At 37.1% G+C, this 15,236-nt stretch overlaps 1 protein-coding gene across 4 annotated transcripts in view; it reads right to left on the bottom strand.

Annotated features, from left to right (window-relative positions):
• acap3b (ArfGAP with coiled-coil, ankyrin repeat and PH domains 3b) overlaps nt 1-12,001 on the bottom strand; it is a 117,843-nt gene extending 105,842 nt beyond the window's left edge. For all 4 annotated transcript variants that reach the window (XM_048171726.1, XM_048171727.1, XM_048171729.1 and 1 more), the window contains exon 1: nt 11,763-12,001. In XM_048171726.1, coding sequence (XP_048027683.1) covers nt 11,763-11,809 — 47 coding nt within the window. In that variant the 5' untranslated portion in view covers nt 11,810-12,001. The remainder of the gene's footprint in view (nt 1-11,762) is intronic.
• Between the last annotated feature and the right edge of the window lie 3,235 nt (nt 12,002-15,236).

The raw sequence follows: 15,236 nt of genomic DNA, 5'->3' as shown, positions 1-15,236 counted from the left end.
AATAAATAGCGACGGCTCTCTTGTCTCCGTGAATACAGTAAGAAACGATGGTAACTTTAACCACATTTAACAGTACATTAGCAACATGCTAACGAAACATTTAGAAAGACAATTTACAAATATCACTAAAAATATCATGCTATGCTATCATGCATGGATCGTCTGATGATTCAGCTGTGCACAGATCCAGACGTTAATACTGGCTGCACTTGTGTAATGCCTTGAACATGAGCTGGCATATGCAAATATTGGGGGCGTACATATTAATGATCCCGTCTGTTACGTAACAGTCTGTGTTATGTAGAGATTCCCCTGTTCTTCGGAGGTCTTTTAAACAAATGAGATTTATATAAGAAGGAGGAAACAATGGAGTTTGAGACTCACTGTATGTCATTTCTATGTACAGAACTCTTGTTATTCAACTATGCCAAGGTAAATTCAATTTTAAATTCTATGGCACCTTTAATGTTGCATTTACCTCAGGAAAGTTATCCAATGTTTACAGTTTGTTTGTTAGCTATAAAACACTACAGAGAGGAGCTTATTTAGTGTGGGTTTCCTGTATCGATTACAGCATCAGTTATATATAAAAGAAAAATTCATGAATATTGGGTTTTTGTTGAGTCACACACCACATGACACTTTAAAACCTGAAGTAACTCTGCAGTGTCATAATGTCAAATCATCTGATGAGACTTATTGACCTTGACGTGATGGACAAATATTACTAATTTGCAGGTTGTAAAATGTCATGTGGTGTGACTGCCCTAAAACATATTTATGAATATTTATAAATATATTTTACATACAAACATGCACACGCACACACGCGTGCACACACATATATTATATTATATATATAATATTTGGGTCTATTGCATATTGTTTCTGCAACTTTTTAGAAACATTTTTGTTGAGCCTTCATGGAATCTCAGGGATTTTTCCCCCCACTTTTTACTATACATACAATGAAAGTGTTGCCATTATTCAAATAAAGTAATTCTTCTTTTTCCATCTATACATGCGCTACAGACAGATGTGTGCTAAAGGATGGGTTGAGCATTATGGCAAAGCTCATATAATGTTCTCTGGTTGCGTTTCTTGTCATCTTAAACCATACATTCTTCTCACGCATTCCAGTTAGCCGATTTAGGAAACCCATCCATTACAAACACAAGCTGAGTTACAGGGTCATGACCCTATATCTGTCCGTTTCCTTCACTGTAGGATCCAGGAGAAAAGTGGTAGTTTCCTGTAACTATAGCAACCAAACAGAAAATACACCGTTGTGCTGCTTAGTGAAAGCATTTGAGAGACTGTATAAAAGGCCATCGCTTGTTCCGCATCTCCGGAACTTGTTTTGACACAGTGCTGAATGTACCACCGAATGCAACAACAGCATGAATTAAGACTTGTCAGAACTGTTTACTCAGTTCTCCCTCTTTGACTTCTTGAGACAAAACTGATTTAGTTGTTTGACAGCTCTGTCTTAATCCACAGAGGAAGCAATGAGGCTTAATGTAAACCGACCACACACATCAGAGTGAAACCTTCACCTTTGTTGGCCAATGTAAACATGCACATTTCTGTGAAATGGAGGTGTGACAGGAGTTGTCAGATGCCGGTTCTACTGCATTGTCAAAGAAGAGGCCGCTGGCACTCAAGGGTTAAGAATGAAGGGTATTGTGACAGGTGTGCGAATGACTTTACCTTTTACAGTTTGTGAAAAGGCTGCGGTGCAAAACTGTTTGCCACATGCTGTCATGCTGACATTCATTGACAATGCTTTCCTTGAAAACAAACACACAAAAGCAGACCTCACAATAGAGGGCCAGTCACTCTTAAACGGTCAAATTTGCATCGCAAGTTGTACTGTGTAGCTGTGCTTCTGGCGGTATCATACATTCCGTACTCAAGGGGGCGATGTGCTTATGATCTAACTTACTCAGCAAAATTATTTTAAAACTGTTGCTCCAGTAATAGAGTGCCCCAGGGATGACGCGTTTTTGTAGGCCAACCCGGAAGTTGGCGGCGCACGGGTTTCCTCGATCGAAAGCATATGCATTTTTCCCATAGATTTTTGGAAAATCGCAGAAAATAAGCTCTGTGTTTAACAAAGGGTTATGACACTTACACGTTTTGTCTATCAAGATAATCTTTACAAGTTAACACAACATTAATAGATTTTGAAGCCTAAATAAAGTCGTCAGATATAAAAGGCTAACAGTAGGTTATAAATGGACTACAGCACACCATGGTCGCGTATCAACGTCATCACCAAGCTTCCTCAAACTGTATTTAAAAAACAACTTTATTTAAAAACATGCTCGCTGATTATGATCTGTGCTGTTATGAATACTTTTCCACTTTTTCATGAAAAATGCTGTCCAAATGTCCCGTTTTTAATGATGACGTCTAAAGTCCCCGCCAAAGGAAGTAGTCCCTTTTAGCAACTTGTTAGCAACCGCCGATTTTAAGACACAGTAAAAGTTTTAAAAAAATCACAAGTGGGTTATAACCGGTGTGTTTTATGTCATAGATCAAAACGTCAAAGTATTTAGAGGCTTTGTTAACCACAGACCTTATTTCAGGCGATTTAGCAAAAACCCATTCAAAAAACCCATAGACTTTACAGCGTTGGAACCGGAAGTCCTAAAATGCTAACTCGCTTCCGGGTTTTGCCTACAAAAATGCGTCATCCCTGGGGCACTCTATTGACCTGGAAGAAAAACCTAACCATAAAGAAAGACAACTTAGATTAATACCTGAGGCAACACTAATAGGGCCCTATGATTTCCAGGATGCAGAAAAACACGGACATTAAAAACAGAATTTACTGTATAATGCGGAATGTCACGGAATTTGTAAAATTTGATGAATAAATAAAAAGTATGTCAGTACACCTAAATCAAATCATGATATAGACTAGTGTCTGTGAATATTAAACTGCAAAAAGACAAAAGGATTATTTGAATATGAATCCTGCATGTTATGTGTGTATGTGTGAATGAATGAAGCAGACGTGCGGTTTCATTGATTCACACACACTGAAACACGCATGTTTTCAGCATCTGCCGCCTCACTATATGAGGACATGAACGCATGAACTTCATCTCCAGAGTCACTTCATGGGCATTTTAGGGTTTAATTTGAGAAAAACTATCGTCATATCATAAACACACAGAAACAGAGGTCTTCACGGCAAACCGTCAAAATAAAAGTTCGGCTTAACTTAAAGAAATTGTAACAGAAATATATTACTGTTGTACACTAGAATTTAGCTACGTCTCACTAGAAGAAGAATAATACTAACTAATAATAATAATAATAATAAATTATTATAAAAACTATAAAACTTTATTTTTTTAAGGAATAATCACAATTTTTCTTCCATTTTTTAATTTTAACAGTAAAGCTCTGTTGTGCTGCAATTTTTTTTTGACAAAAAAGTTTGTTTAATGTCACATGATTAAAAAGTTAAATTAATGTTGTATGCCTTCATTTGATTGCCAGAAAAATAAAATACACAACACAGAATTTCTAAAAAAAAATAAATAAAAAAAATAAAATAAAATAAAAAAAAATAAAATAATTAAAGGTGCTAAAGAGGATGTTTTGTTTTATACATTTTTGCAATATTACTTGAAACTGTCTTTACTAACTGATAAAAGACTATTTATTAGGTGCACTGAAAGGAATAATATTAATATACATCATCTGTGCACGAAGGTAGGGCCTTAAAAACATCAATCCAATCGTTTACGCGATCATCTCGTAAACGATTGACCCTCTGGCTTGTCAATCACTGCCATGACGTTCCTTGTGAGAGACGAGCGTGGCTGCACGCTCCAGTAACTTTCCACACTCCACAGGCGCCGCATGCGATGTTTTTGTCCGGAGACAGGAGTAACAACTGCAGATTATGAGTTACCTGCGGTGAGTCCGACATAATGAATTCCACTAACACGGATACAGCGAATGCCGGTGGTAAACACTCGTTTTCCAATACTCGTGCACGAGTTTTGGGAGGCGTTCCCTCGAAAGGAGGGGGGGGTTGTTCTTACGCATGCGCTCATTTCAAAAACTCAGTAACAGTCTTTGGTTTCTCAGTCGACGGAAAGATCCTCTTTATCACCTTTAATTCCATTTTGTTGTTTTAATGTTTTTTTATATTCACATTATATATTATTGTCACATAAAAATAAAAAGGGTCCATCATCTATTGCAATATATGAAGCACATCATCTCACGCTAAAGTCATTTTCGAATCCACGTGGCAAACTTGAATTTGTTGGCGAATGTGCATGGGAAAATTTCACCCTTGCGCAAAATTCCTAATAGTGTGGATTTCTCCCATGAAAATTCACGCTAACAGTAAATGTCAATGTGCTACAGATAGAAAGAAAGTTGTTCCTTGTGTTTAAATTGTACCAGGGTTAACTTCTTTTTTGGGTTGTTTGTTTTAGTATGCCTCAGGTCAAAAACAAACCAAAACAAAACATGAGAACAATGGCAACATGTCAATATTATGTCCGGAAAAGCTTTATTACACACCTACATGCCTGCACAACATACTTCATCAACGGTCTAGACGGATGTTTTATTTAATACAGGATATATTATAAAAGTACAGGAATTCAAATGCAAAACCGTCCCACCTAGATGCCTGTCTGTCAACTGATCGTGACTTCTTCAGTGCAGTATGTACCGCAGCCACACCTGATTCCCTTAATACTCCACTCTGAAGTTTCCTGATCCTGGCTGCAGGTTGAAGCATGTAGAAACCAGCAAATCTACAGCCTCCACCTTTCCTAAAGCTGACAGCCTGCTTGAATGACTGAGAAGATCATTCTGGTTCCTGCCTCCTACTCTCCACGTCCCAGTTTCACTGTGTTACACAACAGCAGCCGGCTGTCCGTCAACATGTCCACATACACACTGTGGGGCCCGCCAAATTTGGCTGGAGTGACTCAGTGGAAGATCATGTTTAGTGTGAAAGAGTAGTCCTCAAGTAGTTGGTCATTTCTGTAGATGCTCCAGTTCCTTTCTAACTGGAAATTGTGGAAACTATAGACAGAAATCCCTTTCTGTCTCTCTCTTATGGTCTATGGGAAGTGTGTAATACTTAATCCAGACAGATGAGTTTGTTTGTGTTTTTTAACCCCATGCCAGCTTCTGTGACTATTTTCATGGTGAGAAAAAATAATGGTAAAACTATATTGTGTTTTTACAATTTATTTTTGCTAAAAACTCAAACTATATTTGGTTTAACTTTGTTAAAAATATCATCACAAGAGTTAACGGAGTAAAAGAAGGTTTCTCAAGGCGTTTAAACCAGCACAATCTAATAAAACATGCTTCAATGATAAAGAGTTTTGACAGAAAGAACATCTTGGTGGATCTTCATCTTGTATTAGAAACTTCTGGAATGGCCTATTCTGCAACAGATATAAACAATATGGTCCCATCAGTTTGAGAATTGATAATAAACTACTTTTTCCAACATTGGTGCTGATTTCATGGAATTTCCAGACAGATTAATAACTTTACTGTAAAAGTAGGATGACCAGATTTGTCATGTTGGAATTCATTTACAAAGTGACATCGCTAACTACTGGCCTGGCAGCAGAATACAGTGTTTTCATTTTCGCAGATCCGAACGTCGTCATCTGAACAAAGAAATAAACTTTCCCATTTTTAGTACATTGTAGTTGTTGTGTAAACATACCCTAAATCCTGAGTTATTGCAGTCATAAGTAGAAACATTGTCTTTAAAGGCCAAGATGGCCAAAGACAGTTGGCCATCTTTGAGCATCTGCCAGCTCAGTTTTTGCGAAGTGCCAGTGGCACTAGCCAGATAATGTCGGAAGCTTTTTGGTCGACTGAGAATGTTGAATTGGTGTCAGTCAGTCAGTGATACAAATCAATCTGATTAGCTTTTCAGCTTAGTAACCAGTGTGGTGATCAGTGAACAATGTTTACAGCATTCAAACTTGGTAAACGGAATCTCAAGCATGCTTGTTTGACGTTCGAGAACCAATGAGGTTCGTTTCCGCGTGTCACACAGCACATTTGAGCCTCTGCAAGAACTCACGCATCACTGATTATGTTTGCTGATCAATGTTTCTATGTGAATAAAAGCCTAAATTAAATAGGTTCATCATATAAAGTGATCGAGTCTCTTCAGAAGACTTGGATTAAACTGCTCAAATCATTTGGATTTATTTTACATTCTCTTTTACCCCCTTTCCACCAGCACGAACCGGGCGCTAATTCGGAGTTGGTTCAACTGACGAGCCTTCTAAGAACCGGTTTGCCTTTCCACAGGCTAGAGAGCAGCACAGAGCCAGGACTTACGTCACTGCATACATCTATCCGCTTGTTAAGTCATGACGTAAGGAACGCCGTTTCCGGGTCCAAGCCTCGACTCGTTTCACTTGAGAATGCCATCGACGGCCGTTTATGAGTGCTATTTATTCATAATAACCATCAAACATTTTAAAAAGTTAAACATTTTAAATACTTACAGTCTGCACAACAGTCTCCGTGCTCACAGCATCACAGACATTAACGATTTATAAAAGATGAATCATTGTCTGGCCATCTGGGATTTTGGTATGGAGATAAAGGTTATAATTATATATTTTTTGTACTATTACACCACATCGTGTGTGTATATTAGCACCATTTGTTGTTTTCTTGTGGTATGAGATAGAGCGTTTGGACCCGGAAGCGCTGCCGCGTGACGTCAGACTTAACAACCGGATTTCACAGCAAAGCTAGCGCTGTAGCGCCACACACAAACACACCAGGGTCATTTGAGATACATCGGCTTCCCGCAGAGCGATCGGCGCATGACATCAAGCTCCGTGAGAACGATCCAAAAGCGCAAGGAGTCGTATGCTCTACAAACGCACCCGTGGATCCGCGGCACCTGCCGAATCGGTCCCGTGCTGCTCCGAAGCATCTCGAACATCTTCTATCAACAATCGCGGATGTTTCACTACTGTTGATGCTCATGGCTTTGCGAACCTATATCGGCATCCAAACACGGCTCGCCGTAATTTGTATATAGACGGAGATTACAATCGAGCTGCTATTAGCTCGATTAGCTGCTATTTCAAAAATGGCGGTCACAGGTGTCTTGTTGGTCACGGTAACCCCACTCCCAGTCCCTGACGAAAGCGGTTCTTACTTCTAGCCCAGCAACGTTTTGGTGCTACTTACGAACCACTTTTCCTGGTTCGGAGCTGGTGCTTTGTGTGTCGAAAGACAAAGAACTGATTTGAAACTAGGCTCTGGCTCCGAACCAGCACTCAAACGGCCTTGGTGGAAAAGGGGTATTTATGAACATTTTGAACTGTCAGAGTTTTGACTTTCAATGGAGGAACAGCCACAGAAATCTTTCAGGTTTCATTAAAAATATCTTCATTTGTGTTCTGGAGAAGAACAAAAGTCTTATTGGTTTCGAACAATATTAGGGTGAGTAAATAATGACAGAATTTTAATTTTTGGGTGAACTAACCCTTTAACACTTGGGCCAAACACTGCAAATACATCATGGAAGTAGACTAGTGGTCAAGTGCAAAAACCGCAAGCATAGGTATTCAGACAGGCCCATATACTCTGGATAATGTTGAAATTGAGATAAGTTTTGCCCTGTCCCAAATGGCACCCTAAACCATCATGGTCTTCCTCTGAGTCCACACTTTCGTGACGTAGGCTATGCCGCTTTGACTGCCGGGGAAAGTCCTTTGCGTAGCTCGCAGACTTGCAAGCTCAGCTGAAGTGCACATCGAGAGCGCATAGCAGCCGCAAAGGGGGCGCTCACAAGCACCTTTCTGAAAGCTAAAATGATGAATAAGACACCCTATGGCCCTTTGGACTTAATGGACAGGCACACGCAGCGGCCATTGTAAGTCCACAAGCCTGAAAGTGCACATGAAGCGTGCCATTTGGGAAAGGGCCTTTGTCTGAAATTTGTGTTGGTCATGTGACCTTGTCCTCAAAATGGCAGCCAACATGACGGTGGTCGACTCTTATGTAGAATACTGCAACTTTACAAGGACTCTAAAAGTACTAATCATTTCTTTAAAAATATTTTAAAAAGTACTTTCACAGGATCTTTTGCTCCAATAGACTATCTGAAAATGTCAGAAGGTGACATATTCTAAAACAAGCTGAAATAAAACAAGCATGTCTGAATGTAAAGGACACTTTAAATCCATCCATCCATTCTCCAAACTGCTTGTCCTAGAGGATCATGGGGATAACCAGTCATTTTTCACCCAAATCTGCTATCTGGCTCTTCATGTATGGTCCCTAGAGAGCGTTAGTGAGTGAAGCTGGGAATATTGGATGTGTGCCCGGAACATCAACCCCCTCCTTGCCGAACCTCCACATCTCCATAACCCTGCTGCCTGCCTTTCAAAAGTCCTTGACGCCTCAGAGGCACAGAGAGGGCAGAGCTCGGAGCATCACTGACAGTTTGCTGGATAAACGTCATCTATGTGCATGATGGACTACTTAACATCACTGCTTTACAATGACATTCATGATGCCTCAATGTCTGATGCAGAAGATAACAGATGAACTGAACAGAACAGATGGAGAACAAGTTCAGCATCTCCTGTGTCCTTCTGAACAATCATGTATGATGACAGATCACCACATGACTAGCGAAAGCTGTGACTCACCTCATTAGAAGTCATCTGAAGTGAATCTGCTCATGCTGAAAGCTGCTCATGTGCTGACTACACTACTGAAACCAAGACTTTCACTGTGCTGATAACAATAGCACTAAAGATTAAATTACTTCATATTGCCATAATTCCTGCAATGTTAGACACCAGGCTAAAAAATGTAAGGGAATAGTTAATCAAAAAGCAAAAATTCTGTCTTCATTAACAGTATAGAACACAAAAGACTTTCTTTTTTTCTACAGAACACAAAAAGAGACATTTAAAAGAAAGTCTTGGTAAAAAGTATCACAAAAGGAGTCCAAACAAGTATATTCCAGCCTTTTCAAGTTATAAAATGAACAGACTAAAATTCTATATTCATTACGATTTAGTCAATGAGCTGAAATATAAGAAACATATCAGTCGGATTTATGAACGACTCAATCAAATCAGTTTTTTGAATTGGGTCAACAGTCTCGTGGAAAACACCGTACACAAACATTGCTCATGAATGCTCCAGAGAAGATTTGAATAACAAATTATTAAATATCAGACACACAAAGCTACTGCATACTCCTGAGGACTTTTGAACCAACGTATGAACCATTTATATGAAACTTTTATGATTTTAAGCACTTTAGCTCCTATTCATTGTAATTAAATGGGAAAGAGCAATCAGGACATTCTTCAGAATATCTAATTTCTGAGGTTTGAAACAAGGTTTGTTTGTATGTTCACTTACAGTTTTTGAATCTAGACTCAAAACGCATCTTTATTCTTTGGCATTTTTGACATATGTTTTTATACATTTATATGGAAGCTTGTTTCTGCCACGGAATAAAACAATTTAAAAGATAATTGCGACAAAACAAGCAATATAAAGAGATACAAGATATAAACTAGCAATTGCGGGTAATAAAGTCAGAATTGCAAGATATAAACTAGCAATTGCGAGAAATAAAGTCAGAATTGCGAGATGTAAATTAGCAATTGCGAGAAATAAAGTCAGAATTGCGAGATATAAAATAGTAATTGCGAGAAATAAAGTCAGAATTGCGAGATGTAAATTAGCAATTGCGAGACAAAGTCAGAATTGCGCGATGTAAACATGCAATTGCGAGAAATAAAGTCAGAATTGCGAGATATAAACTAGCAATTGCAAGAAATAAAGTCAGAATTGCAAGATATAAACTAGCAATTGCGAGAAATAAAGTCAGAATTGCGAGATATAAACTAGCAATTGCGAGAAATAAAGTCAGAATTGCGAGATATAAACTAGCAATTGCGAGAAATAAAGTCAGAATTGCAAGATATAAACTAGCAATTGCGAAAAATAAAGTTAGAATTGGAAGATATAAACTTGTATTTACGAGAAATATTGAATATCGCAATTGCGATATAAACAATAAAATAAATAAGCAATTGCGAGATATAGTCTTTTTTTTCTCGCAATTGTGATTTTATATCTTACAATTCTTACTTCTTTTCTCAGAATTGCGAGTTTATATCTCAATTTTAACTTTGTAACTCGCAATTGCAAGTTTATATCATGCAAATCTGAGAAAAACTGTCAGAATTGCAAGATGTAAACTCGCAATTGAAAAAAAGGTAAGAATTTGTGAGATTAAAAGTTGCAATTACCTAAACATATATTTTTTATATTATGCTCATGATTATATTTATATGTATGCCATTGTCATGCATTTTATATTAAATTGTAGGGCTGTCAAACGATTAATCGTGATTATAAAATACAAAATAAAAGTTTGAGTTTGCCTAATATATGTGGGTGTACCGTGTGTAATTATGATGTATATTATAAATACACATTCATGTATATATTTGAGAAATATTTACAAGTATATGCATTTATTTATATTTTTATATAATTTATATTATATATAAAAATATTTTGTACATAACATATTTCTCTTAAATACTCAATTTGTGTGGATTTATATATACATAATAATTACACACAGTATACACACATATATTATGCAAACTCAGACTTTTATTTGGTATGCGATTAATCGTTTGAGTAAATAATGTCAATTTTCATTTTTGGGTGAACTATCCCTTGAAGTCAGTGGTTCTCAACCTTTCTGACTCTGACTTAAACATCTGTAAACAATATTTAGCTAGTTTGTTTATTGTAGTGAGGTTCATTTTTAAAAGTCTATTGATGACTGTTATGATTAATTGCAATGACTACTAAATGACTGTCTCTGGTAGAGAGTTAAAAGCCTCAGTTTCAATGACTAATTAATTTTTCTGTAGCATATTAACATCCATATGCATCATGCATGCCAGTCTTATTACAATTACTGTGATAATTAATGCTACTGTAACAGATGAGTGTATATTCAAGAAACATGCAATTGCATGTAAATGGCCACTGTCTCTGCATTAGTAATCATGATATTTGGCGTGTACAGCAGAGCAACGCCCCCCTACATGAATTCATCTGAACATCATCACTGCATTAGGTTCATGTGATGCTGTTGCATTAGGCTGAACAGATTAATCTCACATATTTCAGTAAATGATTCAGCACAGCATCCACCAACATCTGTAACACAATTATACAACAAGCCAGCGAAATTGAGCTATTGCAGCAAGGATCCGTGTCCTTAAAAAGCCCTCATTCATTCAACTGGTCCCTCAAGAACACGGTGAATGTTCTCATAACCTAGTAAGATGCCGACCGAGACAGCGTTTTTGGGCGCCTGTGATGCCCAACACTAAAGCACGCGCCTGTGATGCCCTAAAAAGCTGCATATGATTGTTTTGAGGCACAATAGGTGAACATGTATAACCACATTGTTATAAGCAGAACATAAAAGCAATGCCTGCTTTTAAGACTCGTCGTATTTCAAAATAAACCCACATCCTCAAACAAAAAAATCCCGTTGGATCTTTTGTATTTTACAATTAACCCTCAACTGACCATAAACACGTCAGAGGAGAATCGATGTTATGAACTGTGTGTGTGTGTGTGTGTGTGTGTGTGTGTTTAAAGACAATCTGAACGTTCACATGCAAACAGGCGTCAGCTGTGGAACATGAGTGTGTTCTTACCTGAAACGGGGTGAATCTTTAATACATTCCTCAAAATCCACCGTCATATTTGCAGTTATTCCGTCTTTCAGTTAAAAATGTAACACAGCATTGCCGGTGACTGTAACAAGCCTGAATGTGAAACGCAAGTATACCCCTTTCCCCGGTAAAACAGTGACACTGTGACACACTGTTACAGATCTTGTGTGGATCAGTTTCAGCACTGTGCGAGCTAAGGGACCGTCGTCAAAGATGCGGTAAAAGATTTTAAGGGAGCGTCTTTCAAATATCCCACATTTTTACTTGGTGTACACATTTGGAATATTTGGTTTGACTGTGTTTTTAAAGGGATAGTTTACCTTAAAATGAAAAATAAGGCCACACAAAGCCAGAGCTTTCCCCCCCCCCAAAAAATATGTAGTTTCAAGAAATACACACTGAAACCGACTCAAAATGATGTAGTTTACACATTCCAGATCAGTATGTACGCTATAATTCTGCCACAGAGATACACTAAAAATGGAGAATAAGACTTGGAGCATGCGCAAAAAACCTTGTACGCTGACTTGCACACAAACTTTAGTAAAGCTTAGAAATAAATCTTTACTTTAGTAAAGCTAATAGGTTCAGTAGCTTCTGCGGCACGAACACAAACATGTAGTCCGCCGTTGTTGGTGTTGTTGCAGAGGTGTATAGAGTACCTGAAAACCATACTTAAGTAAAAGTAGTGATAATTTACATCGAAAATGACTCCACTACAAGTTAGAAGTAACCAATTCCAATACGACTTGAGTAAAAGTATCTGATTTTAACAGTACTTAAGTATTTTACTCATGCTGAATGTAGGCTCAGAGATGCACTGAGACATGCCAGTGAAAATAAGAAACAATTGATTTGTAAGATGAGAAATCAAGTTTATTTTCTAAAATCAAAATAAAACTGAACAACTCAATGTTGCAATAAATCAAGGTCGACACAACAACCTTTTAAACATCAACAAACTCTTAAGTCTCAGTTGAGCTCAAGTGCACAAAAAGGTCATAAGCAAACCAATATCCTTCAAAACGGTCTTGTCAATATAGCAGATAAATAAAACAATGTTAAGTAAAATTGATGTATTTAATGTAGTGGAGTAAAAAGTACATTTACTTGTTCAGAAATGTAGTCAAGTAGAGAGTAAAAGTTGCCAATATCTTTGATACTCAGTACAACTACAAAGTAGCCAAAAAGATACTCAAGTAAAGTAACTAATTACATTTACTCAAATACTTTACACCTCTGTGTTGTTGCTGTTACGTGACGTAGCAGCGTCTGACTAGGGTTGAGACGTGGTGTGATGACCATCGTTTCACAAAATATACCGATTGGCTGCACACACGAAAACGCAAGGGTGTCGTTTTCAGATTTATCCACTCTGGGACCCAGTTTCAAAAAATAGCGGTTTCAGGCTCCCAAAACGCCGGATCCGTCTGGATGAAAAGCTGATACGATACAATTTTTTTACGTATACAGCTAAACGCGTCTCCGTGTGGACTGGCTCTAAGTCATCATTTAGGCTACTCGCCCTGGTGTTGTTCTAATGTAGTATGCCCTTCTTTCTTTTATGGACCACAAAAGGAGAATAAGAGAATGCTAAGGAGAATGCTAGTCCATATAATGGCATTGAATAGTGCTCAGCATCAAGTTTTTTTTAAAAAAAAAGATGTAAAAGTATCACAGAATGATCCCATGCGACATGTGTCATATATTCCAAGTGTTCCTGGGGTATACGATAGGGTTTAGTGAAAAACAAACCAAAATTTATTATTTTATTTTATTATTTTATGAAATTCTTGACCTTGGCCATTGATCTTCTGTGCACGATGTGTGCATTCATTTGTGAGACTCTATTAATGCCACAGATCACTCTGTCTCGCCCAGAAAAAGCGCACAATTTGTGAGAACTCAAGATTAATAAAAATGCGACATGAAATACAATGCCTATAAATCACAAAAAAGTATCCATGTACTTTCTTCACTGAGGTAAATATCTCCAGACTCTCTGATGACAGTCAGAATGACTTCTTGTTACGACGAACACAATGGATATATTCACCTCAGAGAAGAACGTGGGTTGTATTTCATGGTGCATTTTTGTTAATTTTTATTTCTCACAATTTGTGTGCTTTTTTCTGAGTGACACAGAGTGAACTGCGGTGCTAATAGAGTCTCACGAACGAACGTGCACATCATGCAGCCGTGCAGAGAAGAACAGTGGCCGAGGTCAAGAATTTTGTTAAATAATATATTATGTATTATAATATATCGCATACCCCCACAACACTTAGAATATCGGTTTTTTTTTTGATACCTTTAAAAAAACAAAAAAACCTTCATGCTAGTTGTTATTCACTGCAATTACCCTCTTTTTTTTAAAAAAAATCTCCTTTTGTGGCCTATAAAAGAAAGAAGGGCATTAGATCGACACCAGGGTGAGTAATTTATGACTACATTTTCATATTAGGGTGAACTATCCCTTTAACTTTCCTTATAAGGTCATCCTTATAAGGTCATATCTTCTAAGGTCACCCAATATTTTTTTTCCATCAATAAAATATTTTAATTATTTTTATTTCAGCAACACTTTACAGAAAGGTCCCATTAGTTAATATTAGTTAATTAGAACTAACAATAAGCAATATCTTCTAATTTTATCTAATTTTATCTATCTAATTTTTACAGCATTTATTAAAGGTACACTATGTAACTTTTGATGCTCTAGCGGTTAATAAATAAAACTGCATGCATCTTACAGAAGAACACTGTAGCCGGAGCTACTTCTCTGTTTATGTCTATGACGTGTCACACAGCAGGTACTACTTCTGCAGCGGTTGCCGTCCCGCCCGGTCTAAAATAGGCCCATTACAAAAACTTATTATAGGCGTACTCTAGTAATTCAGGATTCATTATATAAATTTTTAAAAGAAAAAAGTTACATAGTGTAGTAGGCTTCCTTTAATCTTAATAACAAATACAATTGTTCATTTAGTTCACAGTGCATTAACTAATGCTAACAGATACAACCTTTCACATAAAAATGAAAGTATCATATATTAAAATTTAGTAGTATTATATGTTAAATGAAACATTAACTTACTGCGGAAGTGTTCATTGTTAATTCATGTTAACTAATGTTGTTAACTAATGTTAACATGTGAAACCTACTGAAATGTGTTTACCATTATTTCAAATATGACAACCTGACATTCAAACAGTTGCTATGTTTGACTGTCTCAGAGTTTTTCCATGCGACTGGTAAGAAAATGTGTTTAAAATGTTGCCACTCAAATCAAACCATTATTTCAAGAGGTTATATCTTGATAGGTTTATTGTACAAAAAATATTAAACATTGTGTGTGTTTGTGTGATATTAAATCATTTATTATTGACCTAATAAACATATCAAGAGCTTAATACAATGCATGCTTTGCAATAATAATAAAAATATTATTTTAT

This window comes from Megalobrama amblycephala, linkage group LG21, assembly GCF_018812025.1.
Source record: "Megalobrama amblycephala isolate DHTTF-2021 linkage group LG21, ASM1881202v1, whole genome shotgun sequence".
Classification (NCBI taxonomy): Eukaryota; Metazoa; Chordata; class Actinopteri; order Cypriniformes; family Xenocyprididae; genus Megalobrama; species Megalobrama amblycephala.
Note: the sequence above shows the minus strand (reverse complement) of the source record. Positions and strands in the feature narration are given on the sequence as shown.